Source organism: Neodiprion lecontei, chromosome 4 (assembly GCF_021901455.1).
Source record: "Neodiprion lecontei isolate iyNeoLeco1 chromosome 4, iyNeoLeco1.1, whole genome shotgun sequence".
NCBI classification, from domain to species: Eukaryota; Metazoa; Arthropoda; class Insecta; order Hymenoptera; family Diprionidae; genus Neodiprion; species Neodiprion lecontei.
In genome coordinates, this window is record NC_060263.1 from 15,438,401 (window position 1) to 15,453,545 (window position 15,145).

General features: G+C 40.4%; 3 protein-coding genes across 6 annotated transcripts in view; 1 reads left to right on the forward strand and 2 right to left on the reverse strand.

Moving 5' to 3' along the window:
- Positions 1-1,898, reverse strand: part of LOC124294078 — a 29,695-nt gene extending 27,797 nt beyond the window's left edge. Inside the window, exons 1-2 of the mRNA XM_046737932.1 lie at positions 1,800-1,898; positions 23-182 (exon numbers count right to left, since the gene is read on the reverse strand). Of these exons, the coding sequence (XP_046593888.1) occupies positions 23-182; positions 1,800-1,898 (259 nt within the window). The remainder of the gene's footprint in view (positions 1-22; positions 183-1,799) is intronic.
- Positions 1,899-2,321: 423 nt separating this feature from the next.
- LOC107218171 lies at positions 2,322-5,676 on the forward strand. 3 transcript variants are annotated; one of them, XR_006903736.1, is made up of 2 exons: positions 2,322-4,099; positions 4,756-5,676. XR_006903736.1 is itself a non-coding variant. In XM_046736571.1 (2 exons), the coding sequence occupies exons 1-2, from the start codon at positions 2,572-2,574 to the stop codon at positions 5,064-5,066; spliced, it is 684 nt and encodes a 227-aa protein (XP_046592527.1). In that variant the 5' UTR covers positions 2,446-2,571; the 3' UTR covers positions 5,067-5,676. The 3 variants fall into 3 exon arrangements, 2 of the variants coding, with proteins under 2 accessions (XP_046592527.1, XP_046592526.1); XM_046736571.1 differs by having other exon boundaries at positions 2,446-2,944; XM_046736570.1 differs by having other exon boundaries at positions 2,471-2,529.
- LOC107218172 (protein-associating with the carboxyl-terminal domain of ezrin) lies at positions 4,641-9,112 on the reverse strand. 2 transcript variants are annotated; one of them, XM_015655952.2, is made up of 5 exons: positions 8,776-9,112; positions 8,138-8,588; positions 7,858-8,047; positions 7,640-7,776; positions 4,641-7,569 (listed from the first exon to the last, which is right to left on the reverse strand). In XM_015655952.2, the coding sequence occupies exons 1-5, from the start codon at positions 8,968-8,970 to the stop codon at positions 6,623-6,625; spliced, it is 1,920 nt and encodes a 639-aa protein (XP_015511438.1). In that variant the 5' UTR covers positions 8,971-9,112; the 3' UTR covers positions 4,641-6,622. The 2 variants fall into 2 exon arrangements, with proteins under 2 accessions (XP_015511438.1, XP_046592525.1); XM_046736569.1 differs by having other exon boundaries at positions 8,744-8,857.
- Positions 9,113-15,145: the final 6,033 nt, after the last annotated feature.

Sequence of the window (15,145 nt, forward strand, 5' to 3'; positions counted from 1 at the left end):
TACAAGGGAGTGATTGACAAACATGCGGACGATTCTAGCAGCAGCAGCAGCACCGGGCTACTGTCCGGATCATCGTGGCAGTGCGGATCCGCGTCGTCGACGCCCCCGCTCACCCTCCAGGTCGCGACGTATCCGAGGTACTTTCCTTTGCATTCTCTCGGCTTGTAGGCGATTCGCGTATGCTGTGTGCGCGAATGTGTTCGTGTGCGGATGGCGCTTATTGCAAGAGGAACAACGACGACGGTCGGTGGAATTTCTTCGGCAATCTTTTTATTAGCCGTTTTACTTCTTTATTCCTAGTCGTCTTCTTTCTTTTTCTCTGCAGTTCTTCTTCAAGACGCGTGTTTGCGCACGACGGTTGGGACTAACACACTACCACCCGCCTCCTCGTTCCTCCTTTTCCTTCGGCTGCTTCCCTTTTCTTCTCGGAATGAACCCTCTGAAAAATAAATATCAACGTGTTCAGCGAGAAGAGGAAGAAGGGAAAAAATCTATAACATTTCACTTACTCAACTATTTATTTTACAGTGGGAATATACAACAGTGAAATGATAACGCGGATGTGTATTTACACACTAAGAATTTCAAACACACTTACATTACTGTTAAATTGGATAACAATTTCAAAAGTGGATAAAACGATTTAACAAAGTTACTCTGGTTTGTATCTCGATAACTTTCGCAGGCTAATTCGATCGTGACGATTATGGATGCTACCTGCAAATATACGTATAAAATGAAACATTAAATTCCGCCGATTTATTTCGCCGAGTTGAAGAAACCGAGAAAAATAACAATTTCCCCGACGACACACTTGGTATAGTTTTCTAACATTATAATTCCTGCAAGCGCTTTTATACAGAGCTTCGTAGTTTCCCGTGGTGTTGTTTGGTTTTATTTATTTATTTTCATTTTCATTCTTTTCCTTCCATTCCCTTACCTCCCTTCCCGTCCCCGAAACATTTTTCTCTGACGTGGGATTCAGTAAGACGTATTATTTTCCCGCCGACATCCCGTCGGTTCGTATAAATACAATTACAAAATGTTAGTATGTGGTGCAGCTTATAAGGAGGTGACCAGCGTTCCCGTTTCCACTCCTATAACCTCTTCGCGCCACAACTTCTCCCTTTCGAGCACCGTCTCGGCGCGAGATCTAAAATAAGATTTTCCCCCGTAAAAATGCCTAGTCTGGTCTGGCACATACGTACACATACACCTACGTACATATGTATCTAATTCGTTGTTTTCCTCCTGCATTTTTTCCCTGCCCCCATCCCCATTCCTGTCAGCTATCAACACAGCCCTGAGATCTCCGAGAAAACATAACGGGTGTGATGATGCGGCATTCGCTGCAGTGCGTCTCTAAACGGTAAATTAAAAAAAAATACGAAAAAAAGGAATAAATTCATCGCTAAATACAAAGACGTGATGCCCTCGCGTTTCAAATAATTTCGTTCTTTACACAAGCCCGCTGATACAATGTACGCCGTTCTAGTGCGGATTGACGTGAAATAAAATGAAGTGGAGCGCACGCATTGCTGCATGTCTATCTCGGGAACCGTGGAAAGTGACCAAGTACCCATCCCTTCCCCTCCCCCCCCCCCCCCCCCCCCTCTTAGCGACGACATTGTTTTCCATCCCTTCACTACTTTCGCTATTTATCATCATACGACCGAAAATAAGAAGAGCGGGATTGTGAGTCATAAGAGGAACAAATTGGTCTTGACCTTACGGCGTGGAGCAGAGATGCTTCTTACAAGGGGAATCCGCCAATTGTAAAATTCAGATTCGATTCGTACTGCGCGTAATAAAAGCTCAAGGCCAGAGGTGTAATGTGGCAAAGCACCAGCATGCCATTCTTTGCCGTTGTCGAGAAAATCGACACTGAAATATACCATTGCGTTCAAATACTTTACTACAATAATTACAGAATTCAATAGCCGCGTGGCCCAGCGGTAATCTCTCTGGTTCGTAATCCGGTGGTCGCGGGATCGAGTCTCGCTGCTGGCGACTTCTTTTTTTTTTTTTTTTTAATTTCATTTTTTTTGGAATTGAATTGTGTGTGTATACATAATCCCCGGCAATCAGTTTCAACAATTATGTATATAATAATTTTTTTCAAATGCCGTTTGTCGCGGAAAAACCGACGACTTCGAACATCATTATGTTGTTCGCAAACAAAGTTATATTTCAAAAATGTTATCAATTGTTTTCATAATGTTTATCAAGTTTAGTTAACGGCAGAAGTATGAACGATGTTCCAAAACGAATACGTGTAGTGAGAATCAAATGTTCGAAACACAACAGTGACTCATCCTCCATCAAACATTTGCTGCGGCAGGTATTATATTATAAATCACGTTACTCGATCGTTTCAATTGAAGGACAGATGTTCCTTTTCGCACAAGGCGGGGTGGGGGTCAAGAGGGTCGAAACGAGACGCCGTATAACAGCGTAGTTGCCTGCTAACTTCGAAAGAAGGTAGATGCGGTCCCTAACACAACTCATAACAGCGTCGAAAATCAGTGTGTACGTGAGAGTTTTATTGTACCCTGTTAAAAAAACGGAAAAATGGAGACGGGAAAATCCGAGAGTGATCCGGGCCGTTCGCATGAAAGTTATGAGATCGAAGAAGATTCGATACACAGTGAAGTGTTGAAACAACAATTGAAAGATGGATTGATATATTTTGAAACTTTCCTCCGTAACAGTAATGTCATCACAGCAGAACCATCTTCATCAATCAACGAAGAAGCCATGGTAATAGGGGAAGAAATGTTTCAGAATACGTTGCAAATGCTCGCCGAAAAATCACTCGTTCTTGATGAGGAACTGATAGACATTAATGAAATCGACGACAGTAGTGCCTACGAAGAAGTTGAAACGAGTCTCATCGCCAACGAATCATCAGACGAATACGAGCCGGACGAGAGGAAAAAAAAGAGTACGACTATATTCCTCTGGATTACAAAGTTAGAGCTGTCACTCTGGCCAAAGAACATCCAAGCTGGACTCTCAAAACTCTACAACAAAATGGGTGCTCTCGTTTGAAAAATATGATCTATTTATCCAGGTGGGAAGAGCAAAAAAAAAAAGTGACGGTAGCAAATTTGATAAATATTGTACCGTCGATTCATGGACACATGATGGCTTCGTAGAAGCTCGACAAAACTTCCAGCAAATTACGACCAGAAACTTGCAGCAGTGGGCCTTGGGCGCTGCAAGTCAGTTCCGAGATTTCGAATTCAAAGCTTCAAAAACATGGGTCACCGAATTTAAAAAGAAGCACCAGATTCGGCAACGGAAAATCACAAAATTTGTTTCCCGGGAAGAGATGGCTACCCAAGACGAAATTTTGGCCGTAGCGGACACATTTAGCATCCAGACGCGAACGCTGATACCGAACTTCGACAAAGATTTTATAATTAATACAGATCAAATTTCAGTTCACAAATTTCATATGGCATGATATAATATGATTATCAAGAGTCGCGGTAGCGACTCGAGACAAGCACATTCTCTCGACAGCCCGCGACACTCTTTACTCCGCACAACTTGCTTATACACAGGACTATATCTATATACAAAAATTTATTTTCCTCATAACCAACGAATTATAGAGTCCCGAAAAAAATACACCAGTGTATATTTTTTATTTTTTTTTCTCTTCCGATTGAGACTATTACGAAGGCTGTTGCTATAAGAATATCGCCGATATAGCTTCATCACATGATCGACTTCGTTTCATTCATTATTATAGAATTTCGTCGTCATCGCACACTTTTTATTATTATGATTATTTACGCATGGAAGTCACCATGACACCCGGCAACGAGACTGAAGCAGCCGCACGCCGTCGATGCTGCAGAGTTCTTTTAGGGCTACACCAACATGATGATCATAAATATGACCTTGGTGGATAATACAGATCGCACGTTCTCTGTTGTTTGCGTGTGTGCGGTGCTCGTAGGTGAGTTAGAACGTAGTTGCGAGGGCATACCCACGCGGCAAAACGCTCGGCTCACGGACGCACGCACACCACACACCGTCAGCCACGAGCGGCTAACCCCAACGTTCCAACACACACTGGGTGGATCAGGTGTATATATGGGGCATTCTATACAAATTCAACATATTCATTCGTTATCGTATGATATAATAATTTATATGAAACATTATATCAATACGATAACGAATGAATATGAAATGTTTGGGCCTTCGGATTTTGTACGTAGGCTCGTAGTGAGTAAAATAATGAGCGGAATGAAAAGAAATATATGAATAAAGATTTAACAGGGAAAATTTAACAGAGCCTCATTCTATATAATACAAACGAATTTTTTTTTTTTTTTTTAATTGTTATTCAATCCCTTCCATTATCCAAGTAATAAATTGTTTAAGCAAAAATTTGTTCAACGAATCTCTAGTAATTTCTGTTATTTCATGCATATGAATATGAAGTGAAGTTTATAAATTAATGTATAAACTAACAGTCGCGCCAAGTACTTTTTTTGGTATGATATATGATAGACAACACAGGTTTCGTTCCGAATATACTGCCATAATAGCAGAATTGTAAATAATGCGTTGTTTTTTTAATGCATTATTGAATACATTACGCATTATTTTGTCAATTGATAATGTATTGTTCAATCCATTATCCATTAACTAATCAATGGATAATGCATTGTATTTTCATTGAAATTTTTGCAACTCTGCATAATAGTAACAGTATTTTTGTATTTTGTTTGTCAGGGTGCCAGTACCAGTCCACGTTCAACAGAACTCTCACAGAAAACGGGTCAAAGGCTGTCCTGGTAAACCGACACGACATCAACAAGGTGACGCAGACGTATACAGCACAATATTCAATCACCATGTCTGGACGAGTCTTGCCTCTTATTTTCGTATGCCTCCAAGAGTCTACATGGCAGGTACGTTTGGACCCAGAGTGCAGAAGACGGTCAATGAGTACGCCAAGATGTATAGCAACGTTGTTATTACATCTTCCAAATCCGGTAAACTCACACCGGGTTTGTACAAGGACTTCTTGCGTAATGCTTTGAAACCATACGTACAAAACGAAAAATTTCTCCTTCTGATCGACTCTTGGGGTGAGCACACGAACCCGGAGTGGTACGATGAGATGTTTCAGGACGATAAAAAGTTACCAACGTGCACTATGAAGGTCATTCCTCCAAAGTGCACTCCTCTCGTCCAACCGTGTGACGTATACTTTTACCGGCAGGTAAAAAATTTGATCAAGCACCTTCAAAATCGTGCTTTTTTAATCGAGCGAGACCGTCAGATCAATTCCAGAGAAGATTGTATAAAAATCCAATCGATCGTGCACCACCAGTTGTCTTCTTCGATTTTTTCCGATATGATACGATACGCATGGTTTGCATCAAACCTGACGCACGATAGAACAATTTTTTTGAATGTAAATCAGGTGTGTTTTCCAACAGATACTTTAAAAAACAAGTGTTTCTGTAAAAACGCATCGTTTATCAGATGTGCTAGATGTCATGCTGTTTTATGCTTTCCATGTTTCTATGATAACTATCACTCTGGTTCGTGCGACATTCCGGCTACTTCTTGTCACTAATTGTAAATTATCTGCAAGTTTATACGGAACTTTTCAATAAATTGTACCCACTTGAATTTTATTTGTAATATTGTGTTTCATTTCCAATGTTATTTGCATGAAACAACACGAATCCATATTATGTTCTATTTCAGGAAGCAAATGTTTGTTCGAGGAGTCACTGTTATGTTTCGAACGTTTGATTCTCACTACACGTATTCGTTTTGGAACATCGTTCATACTTCTTCCGTTAACTATACTTGGTAAACATTATGAAAACAATTGATAACATTTTTGAAATATAACTTTGTTTGCGAACAACATAATGATGTTCGAACTCGTCGGTTTTTCCGCGACAAACGGCATTTAAAAAAAATTATTATATACATAATTGTTGAAACTGATTGCCGGGGATTATGTATACACACACAATTCAATTCCAAAAAAAATGAAATTAAAAAAAAAAAAAAAGAGGTCGCCAGCAGCGAGATTCGATCCCGCGACCACCGGATTACGAACCAGAGAGCTTACCGCTGGGCCACGCGGCTATTGAATTATACAATCATCGCAGCAAAGTATTTGGATGCAATGGAATATTTCAGTGTCGATTTTCTCGACAACGCCAAAGAATGGCATGTTAGGGCTTTGCCACATTACACCTCTGGCCTTAAGCTTTTATTACGCGCAGTATGAATCGAATCTGAATTTTACAATTGGCGGCCTCCCCTTGTTAGCCCCTCCCGACAGACAACTCGATGGCAGCATATAATTAATTATTGAAGTAATCAGGTCTTTGGTATAACGCAATCGCCAATAAATTACATTTTGTAGTATAAACAAATTACAATGACAATCTAGAGTGTCTTCGATATGGCATAGTAGTGATTTAACAATTACATCTATGTACGTTAGTTAAAATTATATTAGTCTGCATTATCCTTTACCACGAAAATTTGAATGTACAGTTTTATAAAAAATGGAAAAGAAAAGAGAACAGGGAAATTTTACGTATCTATCTATCTATCTACGCGAAGGTTAATTTCTCGTGTGAGGCGCGTCCTCTGCTCCCCAGTCATTCAAATCGTCTCCCCACCCGTCATCGCCGTTACCTTCGTCGGGTGCAACTCCGACCACTTTTACATCGAACATACTGTTCGACGCTACCGCCGCAGTTTCAGCTATATGCAGAACTTGAGTTTTTTTAATCACAGGTTCCATGTCAGTAAAAAAGTTAAACTCTTCCTTCTGTATGTGCATAGGTTTCGAGTTCTTTATATCCAGCTCTGATATATCCGAAATTATCGATTTCTTCGAGTATTTTGGGGTTTCCACTTTGGCAGATGCTGAGTCTTTGGAATTCGCTCTCGTTGCATCCTGCGTTGTCGTTTCCAACGGATTCTCCTCGTCTTCGGCAACGCTTAGTTCGCTAGGATTCGCTCTTGGGTTGGCAGATTCCTGAGCGTCCCAGTCCGACCAGTTGCCGTCTTCGTCGTGAGAAATGGAGTTAGAATCGTTTCGATCCTCTCCGCCATCCGGAGACGGTCTTTCCGGTAATTCCAAGACTGCCATTTTGGTTCGCAACAACACGTCTGGCACACTCGCGCCGTTCGGTGCTGCTGGTCGTACTTTGGTCTCTCTCAATCTGGGAGCCTTTTTTGGCCGTCCATCTGTGAACAGTTTTCCCCTATTTCCACCAATCACAGTTGCCGAACCCAACAGGGGAATGAGATCGGCCAGGGCTCTCAGTGTCGTGCTAACTAAATGGTCGTCTGTGTCTTTAATACCGACCAGCAGTTCAGGTAAAACGTGCTGCTTCAGTTCATCCAGCTGGAACGCACTAACGAACGAATTGAAATGGGACAGAAGCAGGAGCCTGATTTGGGCATCGCGTACGCAGAACATCTGCAGAAGTTTCGGTATCAGGTATCTCTTGAATGTTGAGAGCGTGAAAAGGAGATCCGACTCGTTATTATCATCTGTAACTAAAAAGTGATTCAACTATTAACTACACCGTCGTCGACAATGCATGCGCTTGGATCATTCCGCTCTCACCTTTCGGTGTCAAAACGAATGGTAGCAGTTTAGATTGGGCTGTAGAATCAAGGAGAACCATTCTAGAGAGGAGCAATACGCCAAGTTGTTCGGCGACGATTTTTTCTGGAAATTTTTTCAATTCAACCACCAGATTTCTGCAAGAAAAAAGAATAGGAAATACGTTGATTAGAAGCTGGAAGATTTGAACACAAATCGTTTTCTGTGGGTAAACTTACGAGAAGAAATCTTGCTTCTCCGTATCACTTTTCAATGGTAATTCCATGAGGAAACTGTGTATAGTTATAAATTCATGCGTAAAGAACGGGTGAACTAGGACGGAGGAAAGTTTGGTTCTCAATGTTGGATCAGCATTCTGCAAATGTTTCTTTGATAACTCTTTGAATTCTGCCAGGGCAGGGACGTCTTCTGTCGTGCAGAGAGGAAAAAAAAAACAGAATATTATCCAAAACCGAAATAGCACTGGGTGAATTCTTCCGCAAGATCGCGACAACTTACCGTCGCTTTTCTGCCTCAAGACCTCCTCTGCCAATACTCCGAATGCAAACTGATCAATGGCAGAAGGCTCCATGAGAACAGCGGATTTTCCGCCATCCTCCTCTGGCGATATTGCCTTTTCATATCTGTAGTTTCTAGTCTTCTGTAAATAAGCAGGTGTCAATTCAGTGAATCTGCATAAATATTCCAGCCCCCCCAATTTCCAAAATCCATCAGGTGTGACATAAATGGCGCTGTTAGAAACATTGTTGTGAGAAGCGAGCGCCTTTTCATGGAGAAAAATCAGGGCACGTAAAATGTTGTGCAGTCCAATGCAAATCTGCAGAGTTGTTTGCATTCCGATCACCTGGACAAGTGGCTTGACTTCCTCCGTCGCGAGGAAGAATTTGCTACCCTTGTGCCAGGATGCAACGTACTTCAATATACAGGGATGACGATGCAGCATAAGGTGCTGAAAGAAAAACGCGTCGATCACAATTTGCTCAACATAATTCCTTAAACTATTCTCTGCGCTCGTGGCAAACATATGTTATGCGACGGCTGGACGTGCGCCTAGAAATTGCAAATTACAGCGCCGGCTTGATTAGGATCGCCTGCAATTGACACCTCTTTGTAAAAACGTTGTCGCATGCCCCCACCTTGGCAGCTTTCTCCAAGGGCGACGGCTTGCCGAAATTCGCACCAGAGTGCAATGACGGCTCGCTGACGAATACTGATAACGTTTGCTGACTGGGTTCACTCAAGCTGGCACTATGATGAAGCCAAAAGTCCGTGATCTCAACGGCCTTCTCGTCGATCTCCAACCCGCCCAGGGCACTCTTCTCGTTACCCATAAATAATTCAATTCTGTTGATCAATCCCCGCCGTGTTTACGTGGCAAAAATCACAAGACTGCTCGCAGGTACGACGAGTTGTCTGCTTTTCAGGTTAGGTTAGGCTGGGTTTGGTTAGGTTCATGCATCTCTGCCATTGTCATATTCTTATCGCAAGCCGTAACCGCCGTAACCCAGAGATGAGTAGGGAGATCTCCAACGCTCGGCTTTTCTTGATACCAGCTAGGTTGGAGCGTCGACGTGACACCTAGGCGGCCACGCACCGAAGGTGGCCGACAATCGTGTATATATGATATACTCGGTCGATCGAGCAAGTGGTTGCCAATCGCATCCTTGTCCCCGCTCACACAGATGTTTCCAGGAATGCAAGAATTGGGATTTTTCTTGATTCAATTATGAATGTCAGCGAATAAAAGTATCTCCAGATTTGATAAATTTTGGATTCAATTAGCAGACGCTGAACCAAAGTAATTAACCATTCCCAGCCCGAATACTTTTTTTTTTTTTTTTAATAAATATTATTTTTTTATTGATATGAAAATATGTGACGCCTGGTGGTCTCGAATATTTGTACACGCAGTCTATGTAAAAATATTACGAAGCCAGCTCGATAGCATTTATGCAAAATGTGCAATACGCAGGTGGTTGGGGGAAATTTTTTTTCTCTCGAACTGAATCTTCCAGAAAATCATTAGCGAATTCCAAGCAAGCTCCGTAAATATTCCGAGCTAACGCGCGATCATGGAAGTAGCTGTAGCGTGGCTGAGTGGATACCACATGAGGATGGAGTGATGCGGGACACGGGTTTGATCGCAGTTCACTTTTCATTTTTGAAGTTATACTTCTTTAGGCGCGTTATGAAAAACTGATGAGAGTGAAATTTCACGATGCGCGCGCATCACTGTAACACAAAACTGTAACACAAAATTAACAGGATGAAGTTGCCCACTCAACCGAATTCATGCGCGCGCATCACTGTAACACAAAATTAACAGGATGAAGTTGCCCACTCAACCGAATTCATTAAGTCTCGAAAAAAAGCTAAATATTTATCCACATGATTTTAGTTTTTACAGTCACAACACGTGTTTTACTTTCATACAAGTACGAATTATATATGTGGCAATAAAATATATTCAGTAGTGATTTAAATTAAATATTTGGATTAATATTATTTACTATTTGTGAATATTAGTGAAAAAATTGTGCTAAAATACTTTTTCAAGTGCTCCAATATAATTGAGGTTAGTTATCCGTATGTATTATTTATTGATATAAATTAAAATATCATTATTTAGTACAATTAATACTAAATATTATTAAATTATCAATGTTGAATATTTATTATTGGTTTTTTAATATTTACAAAATAAAGAAATAAATTTAATAGAACATTTAATAAAAAGTTCGTGACAAAAATTTAATAGATTATTTAAATATAATGTAAGACATCCGTTATTTGTTTTATTGTTTTTTACTACATACTTCTTTTCTTTATTATTGTGTGACAGAAGATTTTGACATGTTGTGTATTTTTTAATGATGCCAAAGAAGTACAACTTCTCACGCGCGTACATAAGTACACGCACTCATTTTTTTTTTTTCTTTATTTTTTTTTTTTTAATCCAATCCCGGCTTTCTTTTTGTATTTTCGGAGAGAAAAAACAAATGAAAGAAAGCAAATTTCGAGGGCCGGTCGATTTTTTCCTTCTTTCCTTTTGCTTTTTTTTTACTGAACCCACTTTTTTTGTAGTGGAGGTAACCCAGAAGAGAACAAATAATTGAAACAATAAAATACCGAGAGTGAATCGATTTGTTCCTCGTTTTTGGCGCCCCTTTTTTTTTACTTAATCCCTGCCCGTTTTTTATTTCGGGTAACTCATAAGAGAGAAAATAGATGAAAGTGAGAGTGAACCGATTTTTTTTTCCTTACATTTTTTTTTATTTCGAATTTTTACTTAATCCCGGTTTCTTTTTTGTATTTTTGATAACCGAGAAGAGAAAAAAGGAATGAAAATAACAATTCCGACAGTGTGTAGATTTTTTTACATTTTTCTTTTTTTTTTTTCGTTTCTTTATTTGGTAACCCGGATGAGAAAAATTTCAGCTATCTCTCTCGCAATCATGTGTCAGCTGATCAATCCTCGCGTGCTCTTAGAAGAGAATATATATATATATATATATATATATATTCCCGGTTTATTGTTTTTTGCATTATACTTCGACTTCGCCGGTCGACTCTCAATTCAAATGTTTGCGAGAAATTTTGCATGTATATCTCGAAATATATCCCGAAACGACCAAGTTTACAATGTATTACTTTGTATGCGATCACGGATTCCCCCAAACGTATCCACCAATTTTTCGATCGTCAGTCGCAACTCGTGTTACGAATACTCAACATCGTAATCTCGTAATAAGGGAGTGACTTCTGTATGTGCTTTGTTGCGTCGAAAAACATCAACAATGGATGAAAACAAACCGCAACGTGCGCGCGATCTCTGCGCTTACCGTGGTTATAACAATTCGAAATTTACGGGAACAAAACTATACAGGTTTCCTGTGGCAGGAGATTGCCGCCTTGATGCGTGGGTAAAAAATACCGGTAAGTGTTGCCTTGTAATTATTTGCCTTTTTTCTCGAAATGGAAAAGTACAAGAATCTCGGAGAACAGTGAAATCTAGAATAACTAACGCTATGCGAAAAAGGATGTACTGAAGAATGCTTGGTACATTTATTTCTTAATTTTTTTTTATTTTCAAAAATTTTTTTTCGATTCTATCCAGCATACAAAATTTTTTTTTATAATTTCAATTCCTAAATGAAAAATGAGTGCTTTCACGCATCATCAGAAACGTCTGCCGTGTCTCTTGATAATGCAAAAAACTTGTAAAAAAATTATGGCGGGAAAAAATTGTTGAACAAATTTCCGTTCATGTTCTTTTCTTATATTATAGAATGAATTCGTTCGTTTCTCGGAACATGTATGAAATTGTTTAGAATTTTCACTCCATTTTAAATTCAATTTTTATAATTTTGGTAAAATTATGAAGGGCGAATTTTTGATATATGTTCGGAGAAATGTTCCGTGTTGCATCCAAGAAGTATGCGGGATATTAAACGATCAGAAATTAAACCTATACGAATTCTCGAAAACAGAAATTTTGGAAAAGAGACAATTGAAAAAAAAATCATCGCACTTGCTTGCAAATATATTTACATTAATTTCATAGTAGAAAAAATAAAGTTTTCTAGAGGTTTTCTGAACGACATTTTTTTAAACGATTGATTTCAAACTTTTTCACCTTATGATGACAACAAAAAATGTTTTGCGCATCTGCAGGATGTTTTTTTTTTTATTGATTTTTACCTTATGGCAAAATACTCAAAATTATCACCAAAACTCACTTTCGGTAGGAAAAAAAATTCTCCTATCGAGTTTCAAAGTCAATGTATTCATACGGCGCGGTTTGGCGCAGATGCGTCACTTGTTAATGCAGGTACATTTTTTCCGAAATCGCAGGCAATAAGTACTTGCTGACTTTATCACCGGAAACATTACGGACGTGGGGGTTATGCCGGGAGCATCTCAGCCCGATGTACTTCATTGGCAACAGACTTTCGCAACAGGCGATTCCTCTTATGTTTCTCGAGAGTGTTGACGATTCGAAGGACCACCCGGAAGTCCGAACTCCATCCACATATGCGGAAGGTCCAGTGGATGATTGCGCAGTCCGTACAATGGTAAGTGATGCAATTTCTCTCGCAACGCCGCACCCGGTCGAGTTCGAGTCGTTGATTCTCAACGATTCTGCCGATGAACCGGTGACGTTGACAAAAATTGCACCTGGATGAGCGTAGAACCGCAACCCGATGACAGTAACCCTGCATGTCAGACGCCTGAGGGACACATGTGAGACAGAAGCAACTCACTCCCTTCTATTTGTTCAACAATTTATCAAGATCATTGACGATTCATACTGAACTATATTTTATTTTGAATTGCTTCTACTCGACGCGGCCTGGGTCAAGTGCTGTCGAGGCTCAGACAATTTTATTATATTATGTTGGGCGTCAGTTAATTATCAAAGTTAACGAAAACGAAATAACGGCTAAGCTCAGTTGGCTAACAAATAACAATAATAGTTTTATTTATAGACTCTGTTCGCAAGGGAGTTCATTTGGGGACCCGAGGAAGGGAGAATCCAAATTTCCAAGAGCATAGAAGAAAGAATTGGACAGAATATACAAGTTTATTTGTACTTACAAATTGTTGTCGAAATCCGACTCTCGCAATTACGATGGAATTGATTCCGCAGTCAAATTACAAGAAAATACTACGCACTAGTTGACACAAGAGTCAAGCTGTACGGAATTAACACAATAGTCGAGTCACAAAATATACTGTATTAACAACAAGGTTGACACAAGAGTCAAACTATGTAATTGTCACGTACAAAGGTCGACACAAAAGTCGAATTACAAAATCGTGTAATAGGCACGGGGTTGACACAAGAGTCAAATCACGCGAACGCTACCCACTGAAGCTGACATAGAAGCCAAATTATTGTAACGAAATACTATGTTAAAGAAAAATTAAATCGAAGCCGAATTTGCCGCGCGAAGGTTGTGAGACGTATGTACGAGAGACGGCGTGAGGGAGCCGGAAGTGGAAGCGGCCATGTGAAAAAGCTAGAATAGTCTAGAAGTCCAGAAGGTTCGAGAAACCGAGGGAGGAGATATAGATATAGTGAGGTGTGAGTGAGATGTGAGAGTGATAGGCGAGCGTTTGGAACGAGAGTCGCGAGAGCAATCGATTATTGCGGGAGAATATCATTGTAAAGTCAAGCCCTTAATCTAGCCAACTCCGAAAGTAAACCCCTGTAACTAAAACAAATAAATATATATTGTTCCACCAACAAAAAAAAGTCTCGAGTGTGTACAAATTATTTTCCTTTAAAAACTACGTGCGAAAGTTGACACAAGAGTCAAACTACAAAACTATGCACTATATACGGGGGTTGACGCAGAGTGGTTGTGCCGGCTCCTGCCGCACGTGGCTTGGATGGATAATTCGCTCGACAATTTGACGCCTGCGCGCTAGTCTGAATTTGAATGTCTGTACCCTATTCGTCTCGAGTCAATATGGCGTAACGGCGCGTAATATTTAAATGACCTTAAGTGACTCGGAAGCTATTTATTAACCGCGGATACCTTATAATTAGGGATTTCGACTCTGACGTTGAGTTAGATACGATTATCTTATTTTCCTGTTACACATGTCATGTGTGGGTGATCTGTCGCTTCATGCAAAAGTGTTGCGTCATCTGCGTAAACAAAATGCCGCTTTGATACGGGAAAACGCATCGAAGACGAAAACGATTCGACAACTCCGTCAAAAGCTGAAACGAGCTTTGAGGACAGGTGCACGTGTGGAGAAAAAAGACACGCGCAGGCGCCCAGCGCCACTTAAACAAGACAGATGGAGCAGGCATACATTTTCGCCGTACGGTAGGAAGAGAGGGGGATATTACTCCCTCTCCATCCGTCTTACGCTTTTTCGATCAGGCTACGGATCTGACGCGAGTTTAACATTTTGTACCCATCTAAAAAAGTGCCAAGCTCCGCTGAAGAAGTTTTCACTTCAAAAAAAATTGTCCCTCGATAGTTTTCTCGATCAGCAAAAGAGTTTGTAGCCGGCAGCAAGAACGATGATGAAGCTCCAATTGCACCGGAAAAATGCTCCTTACTCGGAGGAACAAAAAGATCTTGCAAAGCAGTTTTTTTATACGCGTTTGAGAAATGCAGGATGCATGTTTCCGGCGGAAAGTACCGTGCGCAATTGGATCTCGGAGGTTGACATAAACCCCGGCTTCTGCGATTTCATATTCCAGAAGTTGAAGGTCAAAATTGAAGAGTTGCCTATCGAAAATAGGGTATGCGCTCTAAAATGGGACGAGATGACAATCAAACAATTTGAAGAATATTCGGAGAAACTCGATTGCATCGAAGGTCTGGTTGATCGCGGCCCACTAGGTCGGAGGGATGAACGCGCGCGCTACGTCTTCGTTTTTTGCGTCGACAGTTTGAACGCAAATCAATCATGGCGGCAACAACTCGCGTATTTTCGTCCCGGGACTGGCATGAAGGCCGAGGAGATTCATACCTTGGTCGA

Coding starts and splice junctions, on each gene's coding strand:
- LOC107218171 (XM_046736570.1), top strand. CDS start 2,486: ATGCGGTCCCTAACACAACTCATAACAGCGTCGAAAATCAGTGT. Junction 2,530..4,755: donor ACAGCGTCGAAAATCAGTGT/GTACGTGAGAGT, acceptor TTTGTTTGTCAG/GGTGCCAGTACCAGTCCACG.
- LOC107218172 (XM_015655952.2), bottom strand. CDS start 8,970: ATGGGTAACGAGAAGAGTGCCCTGGGCGGGTTGGAGATCGACGAGAAG. Junction 8,589..8,775: donor CCTTGGAGAAAGCTGCCAAG/GTGGGGGCATGC, acceptor TTTTTCTTTCAG/CACCTTATGCTGCATCGTCA. Junction 7,570..7,639: donor ATTCGTTTTGACACCGAAAG/GTGAGAGCGGAA, acceptor ATCACTTTTTAG/TTACAGATGATAATAACGAG.